The following is a 19,426-nucleotide window of genomic DNA, read 5'->3' as shown; positions in this document are numbered from 1 at the left end:
CAGTGTATAAAAAACAAACACCACACAATATATAAAAGATAGAAAATGTGTGATGTTAAAATACTGAAAAATATGACAAAATTCATAAATTCAGCAAAATTGATTAAACTTTGTTACTCACTGTTCGGCATAAACAGGGAGGAATAACACCCAGCCCGGTCCAAAACCTGCTAAAGAACGCCCGCACATGCGTAACAAAGTTTAATCAATTTTGCTGAATTTATGAATTTTGTCATATTTTTGAGTATTTTAATTTTCTATCTTTTATATATTGTGTGGTGGTGGTTTTTTATACGCTGCATGTATTATTTTTTACAGATCAGTTCCCCTGAAGACGCCATTAGTTTGGCGAAACATGGCCCATGTAGGGAACTAGGAACTCTGAATATTGATTTTTCACCAAGAGCTTTACACAAATTGATATTTAAAAGTATTGTAGTGATCAAGAACTTACAGTAAGAAAACGATTGGACTTGCACAGACTCGACCTAAGCTAAGTAGCTGATATGTATTTTTTATCGACAGAATATCAGTTTTTTGGATAAACAATATTGCCCCTTTATTTAGCATTATGATTAGGATGGAGGCAGGGTGTGCAATGATGTGACATCATTTTTAAACTAGCTGTAAGTCTGTGGTTTCTGGATTTCTGAATAATTTTTGAAATGTGCTCAGTGAATGTAGTTGTTTCTCTACTGATACTGGAAAAACAGTGCATGCAGCAAAAGGGTAGACTTTCAAGGCTAATTTAAAAACTTTATTTACTGATGATTTCTCCTGTTAGACTGGCTTGTGACAGTTCCGGCTCTGGTTATTGACTTTTAGCTATTATGTAAGGTGTGGCTTCTTTTCTTCTTTCCTCTTTTAGTTTTCACTTTCTTATATTATAATGCAGTTCTTTTCTTTTCTTTTCTCTTATGGTTTTTAATATTGTACACCGCTTAGAAAGCCCCACTTATAGGGGGTATATCAAGCTTTTAATAAAACTGTAGATTGTAAAATATGCTAATCTATGCATGTACCTAAAAATCATAGGTGTGGATATTTACACCTACAATAAGGTAGAAGGAAAAAATCTCCACAAATGGAGTGAACCGTGAACCAAAGTCAAAACAAAAAGTGGAGTCAACATATGTTGGAACCAGAAGATTCTTTATTATTCTTATAGGGGGTCTTTTACTTAGGTGCACTGGCGTTTTTAGCGCGCGTTAAAAAAATAGGTGCACAAAAAACGCTAAAGACACCATAAAAATACATTGGCATCTTTAGCATTTAGCACGTGCTAAAAACACCAGTTCGCCTTTGTTAAAAGACTCCATAGTCAGCAGATGTAAGTGAAGGCAGACCCAACAGGGCTGTGTTTCGGCATACGTATATGCCTGCGTACGAGGTAGAATTACTTCTTGCTTTTGCAAGGCGTTTGTGTTGAACGGCACCACTTGTGCCATCTTTTGCTGAGCTTCACAGATATTTTTCAAGGAGTAAGAAAATATAGAACCAGCTGATGATTGTTTTGTGTTTTTTTTTTTTTTTTAATTGCAAAGTAAGCTGGAAACACAGCTGTGTCGGGTCTGCCTTCACTTGCATCTGCTGACTATAAGAATAATAAAGAATCTTCTGGTTCCAATATATGTCGACTGACTCCACTTTTTTGTTTTGACTTTGTTTCACTCCATTCATGGAGATTTTTTCCACCAGCAGTGTAGGCAAGATGTTTACTTCTTATACTAGTATTTTATAAAGCTATAGGTGGCTCTTTGTCTTTATAAAAATTGACTTTAATAGGTGCCAAAAAGATGCATGCTTTAGGAGCACCCTTTGAAAATTAGCCTCCATGTGTTTGATGTATGTTAGAGGTCTTGGGTGCCATCTTGCTGTATTTCTCCCTCCCAAACCTGCAGTTGTTTAGCTGTTTGCAGCCACCACCAACAACAGTTGGAGAGCAGACCTGAGAGAGACCCGTACAAAGATCTTGTAAACAGTACAGTTTGAGGCTATTCTTCCACTCTAACCCTATGAAAAGTTTAAATGGAAACATTTCCTGGTATAGGATAGTAGACAACTCTCTCTGCATGCAGATGGTAGAAGGTCGCTTTTTGCAGTCACAGCCTGAACTCGTCTCTGTGAAATACAACTTTTATACCCCCCGCCCCTTCCTGTTTGGTCGATACACATTCTAGGAAAGCCGTTACAATGGGTGGGGGGGGGGGGATAGGATGGAGTAGGACAAAACCCTGTGGTGATAAAATCCAAATTGATAAAAAGCAGCAGATTAACTTAAGGGACACTGTCTACTCCCCAGCACTTGATTAACATTTCTTGTCACTGCTGTGGAATATTTTTCTAAACTGTCATTGGCCAAGCAAGACTTTTCTTGTCAAACCAGAGTAATCTTCTGCTGGTTTTTCTCAGCAACAAATTAGTGTATTTTGAAATGGCCTGATATTACTGTTAGCCTTCTGAAAACATTTCTTTCCCTTCTGACTAGAGGATACAGGTGTCCATTATGTATGCGCTCTGCCTTGGACATGACGAATTACTGGCGACAGTTAGATGATGAAGTGGCACAGACCCCTATGCCCACGGAGTATCAGAACATGACAGTCGAGGTAAGCAGCATGCTACTTGTTTTGCATTCTGTTGTACTCTTTCTGGTGATATATTCATGCTTCAATGATGGTGGGTTGGTACTGCCACTGAATATAACTGCTTAAGTTAATCTAATAGCTATCCTAAAGATAACTACATAAAAGGGCCCAACACGCGTCAAATTGGAGCTACCGCATGCCCTGGCCAGTAATTCCATTTTTGACACGCGTCCAAAACACACGGTAGAAAATATTTTTTATTTTCTACCATGTGGTGCTTACCTGGAGGTAATTGGCAGTTTACACACGGACGCTTATCGCCCGGTTAGCGCAAGACAGTGGGTGGCGGTAAAGTCTCAGGCCAAAAATGGACGGCACTGGTTTTAATTTTGCCACACATCCATTTTCGGCTACAAAAAAGGGCCTTTTTTCCAGGTGTGCTGAAAAATGGATCTGCTCGCGTCCAAAACATGTTCATACACCAGTGCAGGCCACTTTTTGGCGCATCTTAGTAAAAGGGTCCTGGCTATTTATATGGCCTAGTCAACTGTGCATCTGGTATTCTTCTCTCCCCTCTCATATTTAACCAGGTGACTTGCACTGACAAAATATATTCAAACTGTGGGTGGAAAATTTAGAAAAGCAAAATTTTTGTCAAGGTAACTACCAGTGTTACCCAAACAAATCTGGAATATTAACCTCAAAATGTCAGCTTAACATTGTAAGTGGTAGATGGCATCTTCTCTAAGTTGTACATCTGTATGAACATGAGCATGAGACCACTTTGATATATAAATTGAATTCTCAGAGGACAGGCCGCATAGCAAGTCAATGAAGTCTTCATTGATTACTAGTAGAAGAGGCCCGTTTCTGTGTGAAATGAAATGGGCGCTAGCAAGGGCTCCCCTCACCCCTCCCCAACACCCCTTGGGAGTTCCCTGCACCCCTGTCTTTGGAGTTCCGCACCCCCCTCCCCTTCGAGTTTCAGGACCCCCTCCCCTTACAGTTGCCGGACCGCCCCTCCCCACTCTTTCGTCCCGTGCCCTCCGAGTTCCATGCACACACTGTCGTCCGAGTTCCACAACCCCGCGGCTCCCTCCCTCTCTCTCTGTGGCCTCCAGTTGCAAGCAGGACGTGTAAGGGCGAGACCAGAGGCACAGCTGAAACAGAAGCGAAGGCAGTCTGAAGCGGTGTCCGTGCGTGCTGGACTTCACAGTTGCCGGCGGAGCAGGAGGTTATAAGTTTTAAAGAACAGCCGGCACTTACGAAGGGCAGGGGCAGCCGCACACGTCCTGCTTGCACTCGGAGGCCACAGAGAGAGAGAGAGAGGGAGGTGCTGGGTGGTGGAAATCAGAGGAGAGGGGGGCGTGGAACTCGGACGGGATTGGGGCCATTGGATGGGAGTGGGCCTGTGGAACTCAGACGGATGGGAGTGGAAACAGGGAGGGAAGGAGGGGGTCATGGAACGGGGGGGGGGGCGATTCTTTACTCACCTCCGGTGGCTGGTGCTGGGTTCCCTTCCCTCTCACTTCGCATTGGTCCGCCCTCTGATGTCATCCCCAGGGCGGACCAATGGGAACTGTATTACGAACCCATGCATCCAGACAGAGGTGCAAATTATTATATAGGATGACATCATCTGATGGACCCTATGCTGTAAATCTTTCTCAGCTTAGATTACTCCAGAAACTTGCGTGTAATTTGCTGCTCATTACAGTCACTTGAGACCCTCCTTAGTCTTCCAATGGATGTCTCCTGCTGCACTTCTTAAAACTTGACTTGTCTATTGACAAGTAAGCTTGAGTATGGTGCACAAGTAGGTAATGATGCCACATGTTGCCGAGACCGAACAACACTTCCAGAGCTCAGAACTTAATGTAAAATTCAGAGCATCCATGGCCCTTCTTGTGTGCAGTTGACTCCTTAGCTTCTGGATTTTGTTCTTTTCCAGTCTGCTGAGTGGACATGAAGCAAAGCTTTCTTCAGATTTTTGTGGATTTTGTCTTCTGACATTGTTCTTTATCATTTTATTTCTTAAAAAAAAAAATTCAAGAGTTCGATTCTGTCTGTACCGCACCAGAATGTTCCCAAATGATCCTCATCCAGTATGCCTCCTGTGTTTGAATTCAGGCCAGTTCGCCATCCCTTCAATGTATTCAAGCTCTTCTTGTGTAGGTAGTGCTAAAGATCTGTTAACATAAAGTGACTTGTCCTGCACAAATAGTGATGACCAAGGATAGTCAGCTCAGACAGTACACATTGGAGTAACGTTTTATAAAGTCATTCTAGTACATATATAATATTTCTATGTAAAATGACAAGAATGGATGATTTTTTTTATACAATGGGTCTATAAGCAGTCTGCAAAAGCTGTGTGTTTGAACTTCTGTAACTTTATTTTTTCACATAAAAGGAAGCACTTGCAGAGGAACGCTCCTTCCTTCTTAAGGCCCACATGGTCGAGCCCATTCCACAAGGGGAAGAACGGAAAGAATCCTACACTCATATCCCAATACTTCCAGGCCACAGGAAGTATTTCAGATTTCGGGTGGGAGCACATCACTTCCAGTACCGTGTGTTGCCATTTGGCCTCTTGTCAGCTCCCAGGGTTTTCACCAAATGTCTAGCGATATTCGCAGTGTCGCTATGCAGAATGGGAGTCCGTGGGTTTGCCTACCTGGATGATTGGCTGGTGAAGAGAACATCAAAGGACAGTGCTCAGGAGTCAATGAGGAGAGCTGTTCGGGTTCTACAGCTAATTTTAAACTACCCAAAGTCCTGGTCCAGCAATTGGAATTCATTGGAGCCCTGCTAGACATGCATCTGATGCAAGCCTTTTGTCCTGTGTCCAAGGGTGGACTCTCTAATAACACTTGCTGCTCGAGTTCAAGCCAGCCAGCAGATCAGATCTCGGCAGATGTTGAGATTTGTGACAAGTGAGTGGCCAGGGCTTGTCACTATTGTAGGGAAAGGCCAACTATGGGTCCCAGAAGGCATTGGGATCACCAGCTCCAAGTAGGAAGTTGAGGAAAACCTGGGGCGGTAAGAAGTTTGCAGTTGCCCTTGGAAGAAGGAATGAAATATGGGATAAGGCAATTCCAAAACGTCCCTCTAGAGGGCAGGGACCTGGTAGAGAACAGCCCCTAGGAACAAGACTCCCAACCTTGGAGAAAAGGACGTACTGGATCGCCCTCAGGAAGGGAGGTCAGGGCTGCTTCCTCTGGGATAGAGATGAAGCTACTCCATTTGGCAGCCAGGGAGAATCCAAGGGACAAAGCCCAAGTTCCTTCGTTAGGGGAAGGTGAACTAGGCCAACTCTCAGGATAACTCTCAGGGTCACGTAGCTGGAGGAAAGGACAACGTCTTGGCAGACAAACTAGATTGATTCTCATATAGTCCCCTAGTAGTTGAAGCAAGTTTGGTTTCCTGTTCTTCTGAAACTCTGCAGTCTGGGGTATTTCTGAGCACTGAACATGCAGACTCTAAGAACACTGTTGCATTCCAACCAATGTTTCCTCTAAGGAGTGGCCTGGTGTGTGAATTTTTTTTTTTTTTTTTTTTGTGAGCAGCAAGTTTTAAAAAGGAACAATTTTTGAGCGCCAGTATTAGCAATGCATTTCTGTATATTTCACAAAAAAAAATTGTTGTGGGCAACCATGTAAAATCTGTGAGAGATGTACCTAAAATGTACGAGCAATCTCTCATGCTCCACTTAGAGGGAACATTGATTCTAACATCAGGTCTTGCTCTCTCCCTCTCTCAATCTGGCAGTTGAGAGGGTGACCATAGCTTTTTTTTTTTCTTTTTTTCTTTTTTTTTTTAACTTGCCCGATAACATTTTGAGCATCCTCTTAGCTTCCAGGAGAGACTCCACAAGTCTGTCATATGATTTCAAATCGTGTTGTTTAACAGAGAAGTCAGAAACTACAGGCCGGTAAGCCTCACTTCGGTGGTTGGAAAAATAATGAAGAGACTGCTGAAGGAAAGAATAGTGAACTACCTGAAATACAACAGGTTACAAGATCCAAGTCAACATTTTTTACCAAGGGAAAATCATGCCAAATGATTCGGAGTTCTTTGATTTCATGACCAGAGAATTGGATCAAGGACGCATGCTAGATGTTGTCTACCTGAATTTCAGCAAAGCCTTTAACAAGGTTCCTCATAGAAGGCTCATCAATAAACTTAGCAGGCTAAAGTTAAGATACAAAGTGCTGAACTGGATTAGAAATTGGTTGACGGACAAGATGACAGAAGGTGATTGTACCGATCCTTTTCAACCTAATGATGACCCCACTAGCCAAATCCTTATCCAGCCAAGGCCTTAACCCTTCCATCTATGCAGACGATGTCACAATATACATTCCTTACAAATGTGATCTGACAGAAATCACCAATGAAATCAAGCTCATCTTGAATATCATGGACTCATGGGCAAACGCATTTCAACTAAAACTGAACACAGAAAAAACACACGGTCTCATCCTCTCATCCCAATACAATACGAACAAACCCACAAACATAAACACCCCAGATTATACCCTCCCTATCTCAGACAGCATGAAAATTCTCAACGTTACAATCGACCATAACCTCACACTAGAGAACTAAGTGAAATCTACAACAAAGAAAATGTTCCACTCAATGTGGAAACTCAAACGCGTGAAACCATTCTTCCCAAAGGAAACATTTCACAACTTAATACAATCAATGGTACTAAGCCATATAGACTACTGCAACGGAATTTATGCGGGATGCAAAGAACAAATTATAAAGAAACTTCAGACCACTTAAAACACGGCAGCCAGGCTTATATTTGGAAAAATGCGATTCGAAAGCACCAAACCCCTCTGAGAAAAACTGCACTGGATCCCAATTAAAGAACGTATTGCTTTCAAAATCTGCACCTCGTTCATAAAATTATCTACGATGAAGCCCCGGGATACACGACAGACCTCATAGACCTACCAACCAGAAACACAACAGGTTGAACACGAACATACCTAAATCTCCACTACCCAAGCTGCAAAAGACTCAAATACAAATCAACCTATGCATCCAGCTTTTCCTACATAAGCACACAACTATGGAACGCATTACCAAAAGCCGTGAAAACAACTTATGATCACCTAAACTTCCGGAAAACATTAAAAACTAACCTGTTCAAAAAAGCATACCCTACCGACCCAACTTAAATGCCTGTACCCTGCAACACAACGAAACCAAAGCTCGTAATGGACATATAATAACTCTTCCTCGCTGCGATTCCCTAAGTTGTCTGTACAAACGAACCTTATTCTACCACAACATTACTGTATTTGTTCATACCGGAATTGGCGAACGCCTTTACGGTACTATGTAAGCCACATTGAGCCTGTAAATAGGTGTGGAAATGTGGGATACAAATGTAACAAATAAAATTTTCTCGAAGGAAGGAAATGTGAGTACTGGAGTGCCTTGGGGATCGGTACAGGGACCAATTCTGATCAGCAGATGTTGAGGTTGCTAGGCCATATGGCCTCCATGGTGCAGTCAGGCCCATGGCAAGTCTTCATATGAGAACTGCCCAGTGGACTACAGTTTTCCCAGTGGTGTCAGGCCTCTGGGAACCTAGCGGATGTGATCCAAGTAACACGAGCTGGTTCAGTCCCTCCTCTGGTGGTCAGTTCGATCCAGTTTGACCGTGGGACTTCCATTCAAAATTGTTGAGCCTCAGAAGGTGCTCACGATGGATGCATCCTGCCTGAGGTGGGGAGCTCATATGCTTGGTCAGCACAGAAGTCAAATCTTCAAATCAACCCTCTGGAGCTACGGGCAATCTGGAATGCTCTAAAGGCTTTCAGAAGTCAGCTGTTCAACCAAATTGTACTCATTCAAATGGACAATCAGGTTGCGATGTATTACACTAACAAGCAGGGAGTTACTGGATCATACCCTCTGTGTCAGAAGACAGTCCAGATCAGAATAGTTTTCCGAGCCACATACCTGGCAGGTAAATCCAGCACCCTAGCCGACAGACTGAGCAGAGTCATTCAACCGCACGTGTATTACCGCTAGATCTTCTGATAGTGGGGCACCCCCTTGGTGGGTCTCTTTGCCATGCCATTCAACCACAACGTCCCTCAGTATTGTTCCAGGGTCAGAGCACATAAGACTAGCATCGTATGCCTTCCTCCTTCATTAGGGGGAAACGGTCATCTGTTTGCATATTCTACCATCCCTCTCATGAGGAAAACTTTGCTGCAACTTGAGCAAGACCGCAGAACCATGATTCTGATCACCCCTTATTGGCCCAGGTAGATCTGGTTCCCCTCTTCTTCTGGATTTCTCTTCTGAAGAACCTTAGAGAGTGGAGTTTTTTCTGACTCTTCATCACGCAGAATGAGGGATGTCTTCTGCATTCCAACCTCCAGTCCCTGGCCCTCACAGCCTGGATGTTGACAGCTTAGAATTTGCTACCTTTAAGACCAACTCTGTAAGGGTTCACCTCAGTGCAGTTAGTTCTTACCACCACCGCGTTGAAGGAAAGCCCATCTTTGGACATCTTTTAGTTGTTCGCTTCATGAGAGGTTTGCTTTTGACAAAGCCCACTGTCAAACATCCCCCTATGTTGTGGGACCTCACCGACATCCTGATTAAAGCTCCTTTTGAGCCACTTAATTCCTGTCATCTGTAGTACTTGACCTGGAAGGTCTCGTTTTTGGTAGCTGTTACTTCAGCTTGCAGGGTCAATGAGCTTCGGACTCTACTGTCAAATACATTTTACATTAAATTTCATCATAACAGAATAGTTCTCCATACGTACCCTAAGTTCCTGCCTAAGTTCTGTCAGAGTTCCACCTGAACCAGTCAGTCATTCTTCCAACATTCTTCTCCAAACCTTATTCCTATCCCAGCAAAAGCTCACTGCACACCTTGGACTACAAACAAGCAATTTCCTTTAACTTGGAGTGAACTAGGCCCTATAGACAGTCTACCCAGCTTTTTGTTTCTTTTGATCCCAACAGGATGGGGGTCCTATCAGGAAAAACAGCCTCCAATTGGATGGCAGATTGCATTTATTTCATTTACGCCTAAGCAGGGCTGGCTCTTTAGGGTCATGTCAAGGCTCATAATGTCAGAGCCATAGCTGCTTCGGTAGCTCAATTGAAGTCAGCCTCCTATAGTAGAAATTTGCAAAGCTGCAACATGGTCTTCAGGCCACAAATTCACGTCCTACTATTGCCTAGAGCAAGATACCTGATGCGATGGTCTATTTGGACAGATGGTTTTGCAGAATTTGTTTGGGGTCTAGAATTCAACTCCACCCCCACCCCCACCCCCCCAGGCCTATTTTTGTTCTGTTCCAGGCTGCACTCTCATACAGTATGTATATAGTTTCAGGTTAATTTGTCTTTTGACCTCATTGTTGCAAGGTCCTGTTGTCCTACTATTGTTTTCAGTGAACCTGGTAGCTAAGGATTCCCACATGTGAGAAGGATATGGCCTGCTTGTCCTTGGAGAAAGCAAGGATACTTACCTGTAGCAGGTATTCTCAGAGAACAGTAGGCCATTCGTTCTCACATATCCTCCCACCGCCCCTTAGAGTTACCTCCTATTTTGATTACTATGCTATTGTGCTGATGGTCCTGCGCTGTTGTGGTGGGCGGGAAGGCACTTGCACATGCATGTTGAGGATGCTGTCGTGTGCATTTAAAGCTGTACTATGCTCTTTTTTTTTTTTTTTAATGTTCTGCACCGGCGATGTAGATGTCACCCACATGAAAATGAATGGCCTGCTGTCCTCTGAGAATACTTGCTATAGGTAAGTATCCTTCCTTTCAGGACCAGTGATGTGGTATTAGAAGGTATCCCGAATTTAGGGGGAAATCATGTGTTTAGTCACTGAGGTCCTTTTTCTCCACTATTGTATGCACAGTGATTCAATACAGTGGCTCTTTAAGTTCATGGAGATTGTTTTGTAAATGAACCAATGCCTTGACTCAACATGACACAATTAGTAACACTCTCTTGTGTAAGACCAGTGTTTCTCAACCATCTTCTTGTGCTACATCTTCCTGGTCTGTTCTTCAGGATATTCACATTGAGTGTTCATGAAATAGATTTTGCACTGACAGCTCTGTGATAGCTATATTCCAAAACGGCAAAGGTCAATTGCCATCAGCTTGGAGAAGTATATAAATAAATGTGAATTTTGTTTCATAGTGCAATAAAAATGTGTTAGAGCCCAGGCCCAAGAAAGACATGGTGTGAATGAGGTACACAGCATATCGGTGAAGACTGAAGCTGGGGGTGGGTTGTGGATGCTACTATCACCTCAGAGTGCTACAGTTAACCTGGACAATGGTGACAAACCTGTTACCACCTTTCTGTTGCAATCACATAGGGAACTGCTACAGGTGAACATAGATAGATGAACACTGAGAAGGGTGTTCTTGCATCTGCAGAATTAGGTTTATTTTGTTTCATTTAAGTAGGTGACCCATGTGTAAGTTTTGTTTTTGTTTTTTTTTTTAATTTTCTTTCTATTTAAATGATGGACATTAGAGATTGTGTTTGTTAGCTTTTGTTTTGTCGTGGTAAATTTTTAAAAATGCTGTGTAAAAAATCAATTTAACAGTCATTTGCATACAATTAATGTAAGTAAAATCCATTTCTTGTGCATTAAAAGAATTAATGTGCATCAGAAATGTTTAATGTGATGTTCCTCTAATTAAACAATAGTCAGTAAGGAGGGGATTCTATAAATGACACAAAATTCAACACCAGAAATAAATTGGCACTAAGCGCTATTCTCAACATGTAATTTATTTCTTCACTCAACGAGTAATTAAACTCTGGAATTCGTTGCCAGAGAATTTGGTAAAAGCAGATAGCTTCATGGGATTTTAAAAAGGTTTGGATAACATCCTAAAAGAAAAGTCCATAAGCCATTATTAAGCTGGACTTGGGGAAAATCCACAGTTTATTTCTATGATAAGCAGCATAAAATGTATTGTACTGTTTTGGGATCTTTCCAGGTAACCTTGCACTGTTTAAAAAGATGCTAGGCTTGATGGACCTTTGGGCTTTCCCAGTATGGCAACACTTATGTGTTATATTCTTATCCTTGAGCCACTAACAACTAAGCATGCATGGGGTGCCGGTATTGGTGGTTCAAGGAGTTTCTGCTTCTGCCTGCCAAGCAGTGAGTTCTGGCCATCTTCAGAGGAAGTCCAACTGACAGCTTGGGGATCCTCATGAACTAAAGTATTTATATTTTAAGTTGGAAGGGGTGGAGGGCGGGGGCAGAGAGAAAATTTTATACCCAACCAAAAATTGGCTGTCTGACTATACCACTGCTGCTTTCCTTCACATGCCTGAGTGTGGTGTCTTCTTATAATTCTGCTAAAGGTTAGTATAGAAGCTTCTGTTTTACTTTGATTGATAATGATGAAGAGGGTCAGGAGGAATGTTTGGAAAGTGTAAGCACAAGCTATCTCTTCAGGAATGAATATAAAATAAATAAAGGTAATCTTAATGATTTAGGGTTCCTTTTACAAAGGTGCATTGAAAAATGGCTTGCGGTAGTGTAGGAGCAGGTTTTGGGCGTGTACTGAACCATTTTATAGCGCACCTGTAAAAAAAGGCCTTTGGTTTTTTTTGTGTGTTTTTTTTTTTTTTTTTTGCTGAAAATGGATGTGTGGCAAAATGAAAATTGCCGTGCGTCCAGTTTGAGTCTCAGACCTTACCACCATCCATTGACCTAGTGGTAACCGGGTGGTAATGATCTGCACGCATCAAATGCCACTTGGCGCGCATCCATTACGCATGCCCGAAAATAAAAAATATTTTTCAGATGCGCGTATCGGATGCACGCCAAAAATGAAATTACCGCAAGAGCCATGCAGTAGTCGGGTGGTAACTCCATTTTGGCGCTCATTGGGCGTGAGTAGACTCTTACGAGGCTTAGTAAAAGGGCCCCTTGGTCTGTTGAATTGCTAAGTGCATCATCCAAAATATGTTTGCTAGCACTGCTGCTTTAACCTTGCAGAATTAAAACTGCTACATAAAAATGCATAGAGTACATACTTTTTATTTAGTTGATGGGATCTGTGAGAAGCTGAGGTGAAGGTTGCACAATATACAACAAATGTTGTAGATGTAGACTAAAGCAGGGATATTGGCAAAGCGTTTGTAATCAGGGACAGAGCACATCTCCAGTCAGTGATGAATAATAAAACATATTGCAAAATTAGCAAAATCTTATGCCATTACTTTTGCTTTCTGTTCTTTCAGATTCTCTGCAACGACTGCAGTGCAAGATCCAATGTACAGTTCCACATTTTAGGCATGAAGTGCCAGAGCTGCGAGTCATATAACACTGCTTTGGATGGGAAAAATAGGGTTCAAGTGCAGCAGCAGCAGCGGTGACCAAGAGAAAAACTCAAGTACCCTTGATACAGTGACAGCAAAGTGACACACTACTTTATTGTCATAGTCTGCCTACTTCATTGCGGGTCAGGAGTTCCCATTTAGCATTGATTAAGTCATTATGGATTTGTAAGTCTGGCATCCAATATAAAATCTATTAAATCTCTTTCCGTTTGGCATAGTAACTGTTACTGATTAAGAACTTCTTGCCTTCCTTTTTTTCCCTGGCTTTTCTGTGTCACTGCCACTTGATATTCTGTCACACTGTTATTATTACCTCCTCTATGTTCCTCTGTAGCTGCTCCAACCATGCTTAAATGTTTTGGTCGCTGTAGGTTATTCCAGCCATTGGTAAATGTGTTTTCTTTGTGCCTCTTTCATTTCAATTTGCCTAACACAATGCCTTGAACGTAACTTCTTTTTTTAATGAAAAATGCTATCATCTTGTATTCTGTCCAGTGGGTAGATATTTAAGATTTCTACCATATCCCACTCTTGCTTCTTTCTTCTGAAAAGTACATTTTCTGTTTTTAGCGCTTCTTTGTAGGGCTTGTTTTGTTGGTCCCAAAGCATTTAGTAATCTTCTGAACTGCATTGCATCATCTGAAAGTGAGGTCTCTAAAACTGAACACAATACCTAGAATGATCTCAGTGTACAAGGGCAGTATTACTTCCTTATTCCAAAAATAAAGGCAGCTGCCCCTGCTGCTTTCACAGTTATACTCTTCAAATTGTTAGGGAAGATTACTCATATGTTCCTTTCTTGTTTGCTGTTAAATGGTTAATGGATTTAGATACGTGATCTTATACCTTTTCTAGTGAAACTCAGTTTTCAAACCCTTGACTATTCCCTTTTGTTGTGTGTCATCTTTCATTTTTCCCACCCTTCCCAGTATGTCTACCCAGTATCATCTGCAAATAGGCATATGTTTCTTGCATGTTTTTCTGCCATTTTGAGATCAATCATATTAAATAATACTAGCTTTAGATTCAAGCCTTTAGATTCTTCTACTTGTCACCATACCCTTGCCATCATGAATATTAACTGCCTCTGTTACTACTACTACTTATCATTTCTGTAGCGCTGCTAGACATGCGCAGCTCTGTACACTTGAACATGAAGAGACAGTCCCTGCCCCTCGTATCTTAAATTTTCTTTTTTATGCCTTTACAGCCTAGTTTGCTTGCCAGACCTTTTATATTGAGCTGTGTCCAAGGCTTTCCTGAAGTTCAGATAAGTAATATCCACTGCACTTCTGATAGTGATCAGAATACCGTATTGAATGGCTGAATTAGATGCGAGATCAGGGGCTAGTATTAGATGGGATAGACATCTTTATTAAGTAGGCTCTGATACTTTTATCCGATGTTACTGTAGATATATCTTTTAATATGGGGAGGTATTGGTGATCTGTGTGCCATGGAATCATTAAGGTCATAGAAACAACTTAAACCACAAAATAAAACTCTCCAGTAGCCAAATGGGTGAGATTATTTTTGCCAGACAAAGCAAATTTGAAAAAAAAAATTATATATATATATATTTTTTTTGGGGGGGGGGGGGGCATAACAATTTCAGGTCTAAATGTGACATCTAGTGGATATATGGAATCTGCGTGAAAACCAAGAAAGCCCATCTAAACCATTAAGATGCAAGCAAGTCAAGAGAGGATGTCGGAGAAAAATTAGTCTGAACTGTGCTGTATCTAACGCATGATCATGATGTTGAGTTTTTAAGACTTCTCTTTACTTTGTTCTAAATGCAAGACTGACAAGTGGAACATGTCAACCTATGCTGCTGTTGTCTGAGCCAAAACTTTTGTTTACAAGTTGCCGGATCTGTCTCTGGTATAATGAAAGTTAATATCCTTGGAACAATGAAAGTGATGATTTTGCTGGACTGAACATTTCAGGATTAAATAAAATGCAAGCTAGGTTTTTTAAACACAAGCACTCTTAATGAAGTTAACTGTTCTGAAAGAATGGGAGCCCTTCCAGCCAAGCAATGCAGCTGAAGGAACTGACGGAAATAGCTCTACTGGAAATATGCAGCTCAAACGAGGGAAGAGAATGATGGGTTGATTTGGAAACCATTTCTGGACTGTCTTATAATTCTGTTAACTATGTAAGCCGCATTGTACCTGCTTCTGTGGGAAAGTGCGGGGTACAAATGTAATAATAAGTAAATAAAATATGTAAAAGAAACAGAAAAGACTAGTAAAGGACTCCAAATCACTTGATGCAAGGTAATTAGGAACAAAACAAGAGCTTCCCCCCCACCACCCCCAAACAGATATATTGAAATCTTCAGTTATCACCTTATTAACTAAACAATGACATTGTTTGATGGATAGGAGTGTAAACTAACAATATGCAATACAACATGATTGTGGTAGTCCAGATTGTGATTGAGTTGACCTAAAGCTGTTAGTTAAACTATGACTTGTCTATTGTTATGAAAATAATGATATGCAATGTTGAGCTTTTCATTTGCTCATCTGATTTTATCAATATAGTAAGAAGAAACAAGATCAAGGTAGACAAGATTTTCTTCCATGAAACTGTTTTCTGGGTTCCTGTAATCTTTTTCAGGTATTGCAATATCTTCAATAAAGTTTTCCCTACTAAAGTTACTGACAAGGCCTCACGTTTGTGGGATGGGACTATATCTGCTGAGCTCTTCAGCTTCATGGAACTTTTTGGTGCTCTCAGCTTATTTCAGTCTGTGCTGCCACATTGTTTTTCTTGTGTGCATTTTTTTCCAAGTTCCCCAGGATTTCCCCTCAAAAACATATCTTAGGAAAAAAGTTATTTATTTAAGAAAATTAAGTGCATCTTAAACTCTTCAAAAAAAAATGTCTACGGCTTTTCAAAATGGGATGGCTGTTCATGGATACCATCTTCCAGTCACAGGTACAAGTGTTTGTTTGGTAACCACAATGTTGTTAATTATGAACTCTTTGCCAGGACATCTCCAGAGTAAAATATGAAGGCTTTTATTTTCTCACAATCAAACATGCCTCAGCTACCTAAGATGCACAAACGGGGTAAGAAAAGCAGCTTGGTTCTTCTGAAGGCCTGGGGATTTCCAGTTGAAAGAGACAGGAACTCCATTTGAATCTGGGGCATGGTTCCTCTTTGAAGGACACTTGAAAAGAGATCTCCAACATAAGACATTCTTCCAAGTATAAGCATTCTTTAAAAAAAAAAATTGAGCTAGATTTGGGAGGCTTGATCTCAGCTCAGGGATAATTAACACAGAAGATACCAGCTTTGCATAAGGCACATCCAGCTATATTCCAGAAAGTCAGCGCTGAAGATCTGCACAGAATTTGAATACAGTGTACCAAGGACATGGACTACAGGTGGCAGCTTTGCAGAAATTGTACAGAATTTAAAATAAACTCAGTGCGGGAGCCTGGAACATTTGTGCAACAGCTCAGCACAGAAGGTTTTGGCACAGCGACATGCAGAGCTGAAAACCTGCATCAAAGATGCATTCAGTGCCAAGGTTACAGATAGTGGTGCAAGAAGAGGAGCACACCTCTTATGCTTAGGATCTCTCATTTTATTCATAGAAGGTATGAGGTAATATTTTTCATTGATATTCAAAAACCTTTGTCCAAAATGGAACCAGTAAGACTAGTGCTGGATATTTTTTTAATTTTTGGAAAAAGATCCTTACAGGCACTTGTGCAGATAATGTTCAACCCTCACCAGTGTTCTGCCCAAGGGGGGAAAAAAGACTTTATGTGCCACTGCAGGGGCCAAGAGCTTTTCCTTACCCTGATAAACATCTGTAGACCATAGATCTGACCAGATTGGTCAATTCTGTGTATTTTAGTCATCCTGCTTGCCCGATTAAAAAAAACGAAACACAAAAGAGGCAATTTATATAACTGGACACCTCCATATAGGCACCCCAAGGCTGTGTTTGTAGGAGCCTAATCTATAATGGAACATGGGAGCTCAGGTACCATTGTAGAATATTAATGTATCCTGCCATTGGCAGTTACACTAAGCATAGACCTGGTGTGAGTGTGTATGTGTAACTTATAGTGTTCTGTAAGTTAGTTACCTATGTAAGTGGGAGCCCCGCCCATGCTCCACCCCTTTGTACAGCCCCTTGCAAATACGCACAATTCAAGTTAAGTGGGTATTTTCAAAATAGCGCCTAGGCACCCTGGTAGTGTTTATGCACACAAATGAGCTGAAATGCTAGTATTTTAGACATTATGGACTAGATTCAGTAAATGGCGCCCAAATTTGGGCGTTGAAAAAAAAAAACTAAGCACTGACTGCTATTCTATAAACAGTGCTTCCGAGTTGGGTGCCATTTATAGAATAGCGCTTAACACCTGGATCTGTGCCCAAAATACACCAAGTGCAACCTGTTAGAAATCCGTAAGGCGCGGATCTCCCATATTCTCTAATAGTTTGCACATCTTTAGTGAATGCCCCTGACCTCCCATGGCCATGCCCCATTTTCAGTTTTATGCTGAAAAATTTAGGCATGCATCTTTATAGAATAGTGCCTAGCCAGATGTGCACATAAATTCAAGTTGTCGCCAGTTAGTGGCAGTTGATAGTGCCCAATTATTGGCGCTAATTGGTTCGTTACTCAAATTGTGTGCACAAATTGGGTATGTGCCAAAATCTGCATATAGTTTTGAGCACCATTTATAGAATTTGGGATATGTGCATAATGTGCTCATAAATGCAGGCGCCTGGATTAGAGAATTGCTCTTAAAGACCCTTTTAGTGGTGTCCTCCATAGACAGGACAAATCAGATACATCTTGCCCTAACTGGAGAGTTGATTCATAGTCTGTATTAGAATGCTTGGATTTGTGAGGTACTGGCTGCAAGGGGAGTAACACACATGCTCAGAAAACTCCTGGTTTTGTTTCTGAGTTCTGAGAGTCATTGTGTCAATGCCAGCAGCCGATGGCACCAATTTGTGTCTGATTTATCCTTTCCTGTGGAGAACCAGTGCTACAGGTAGGCATCTTCGCTTTGCAAGCATTTCTGTATAATTTTAACAAAACTATTGTTTTTCCTGTTACTTAACTGTCAAAACTAATAAACATGCTTATTTAAAATTAAAACTTTTTATCAAACTGATTCTTCTCTTGCATGTCACACTTAAACCGTATTCTAATGTATTTAATTGTTTCAATAAATTGTAGAAGAACCCACAAAGTAAGGCTATAATTGGCACAAACTAGAAATTTAAAAAAATGGCATTTCACCTTATGAAATGAAAATGCAAAATTGCAACAACTTAATTTTGCAATGAAGTAATGGAACATAAATTTGAAGGCTATTTAGAAATGTGGTAGATGACTGAAATTTAATTAGAAGTGAGTGGTGATTTTTTTTTTTCACATGTGCCTGCAAGACAGGTTTATGATATCCCATTTCTTAAGACAACATTTTTGAAAAAATGTTTTTCCTTGTCATCTTCTCCAGACCATTCCCTATAAGTGGGTAATATGCACTCCTACCAGCAGAGGGAGACTGAGAATTATTGAACAGCACTCTTGTATAAGGGACTGTGCAGCAACCCTCACCTGCTCAGTATTTCTCAGTCTCCCAGCAGAGGTGGGTGCGCCGGTTTTGGCCCCTTGGTTTTAGTTAGGTTTACAGGTTCCCTTTAGGGCTCTTGCTTAGTGGTTTAGTTTAAAAAAAAAAAAGAAACCTCCTTGGGAGAGAAACAGCTGCATTGTCTCGGGCTCTTGGCTCCTGCACCTCTTTTGGGGGGGGGTGTACACTCCTGGCTCCATCCCCCCTCCCACTCCCCTCTGCCCATAGCACTGCGTCTCGGTCATCTCCTCCCTTACCTGGAGAAGTTCCTTCAGGCAAGGGCGCCCTGGTGAGAACAGAGCACCGTTCTCTTTCAAAAAAAAAAAAAAATCTATCTATATATATATATATATATAACATAGGAAACACCTGGGGGGCAGTGGTTGCTTTGGTTGCGCCGGTTTTTGGTGCCTTCACTTTTGCAGCTGCAGTCTTGGAAGAGAAAAAAAAAAGGAAGCCAGAACCAAGGCAATGCAGGAGGATTGCAGGGAGTTTGGCGGTAGGACGCTATTCCTGGTCCCTGTGAGGGCGGCATTTCTTCCCACCCTTCCTCCAATGGTGCAGTCTGAGAAGCCGTGCCATTGCATGGCCTGTTCAGCACACTGCGTGGTCTCCCATAGCACCAGCTTGTGCAGGGTTTGCGAGCAGGGTTGCCAGGTGGAAAATTTTTTTCCCACCCAATCCAGCCTAAACACAGCCCAAAACCCGCCCAAACTCAAACCCCGCCCCTGGCACCCCACCCCCGCGGCATCACCCCCGCCCCCGCCATCATCAACCCCGCCCCCGCCGTCATCGGCCCCGCCTCCCCTGTCATCGGCCCCCGCCTCCCCTGTCATCGGC

The 19,426-nt window shown here is 41.7% G+C and overlaps 1 protein-coding gene across 1 annotated transcript in view; it reads left to right on the top strand.

Annotated features, from left to right (window-relative positions):
* RCHY1 (ring finger and CHY zinc finger domain containing 1) overlaps nt 1–18,124 on the top strand; it is a 79,780-nt gene extending 61,656 nt beyond the window's left edge. The window contains exons 8-9 of the mRNA XM_030190652.1: nt 2,489–2,609; nt 12,867–18,124. Coding sequence (XP_030046512.1) covers nt 2,489–2,609; nt 12,867–13,001 — 256 coding nt within the window. The 3' untranslated portion in view covers nt 13,002–18,124. The remainder of the gene's footprint in view (nt 1–2,488; nt 2,610–12,866) is intronic.
* Nucleotides 18,125–19,426: the final 1,302 nt, after the last annotated feature.

Source organism: Microcaecilia unicolor, chromosome 2, assembly GCF_901765095.1.
Source record: "Microcaecilia unicolor chromosome 2, aMicUni1.1, whole genome shotgun sequence".
Taxonomy (NCBI): domain Eukaryota; kingdom Metazoa; phylum Chordata; class Amphibia; order Gymnophiona; family Siphonopidae; genus Microcaecilia; species Microcaecilia unicolor.
This window is presented reverse-complemented; position numbering and strand designations above follow the sequence as displayed.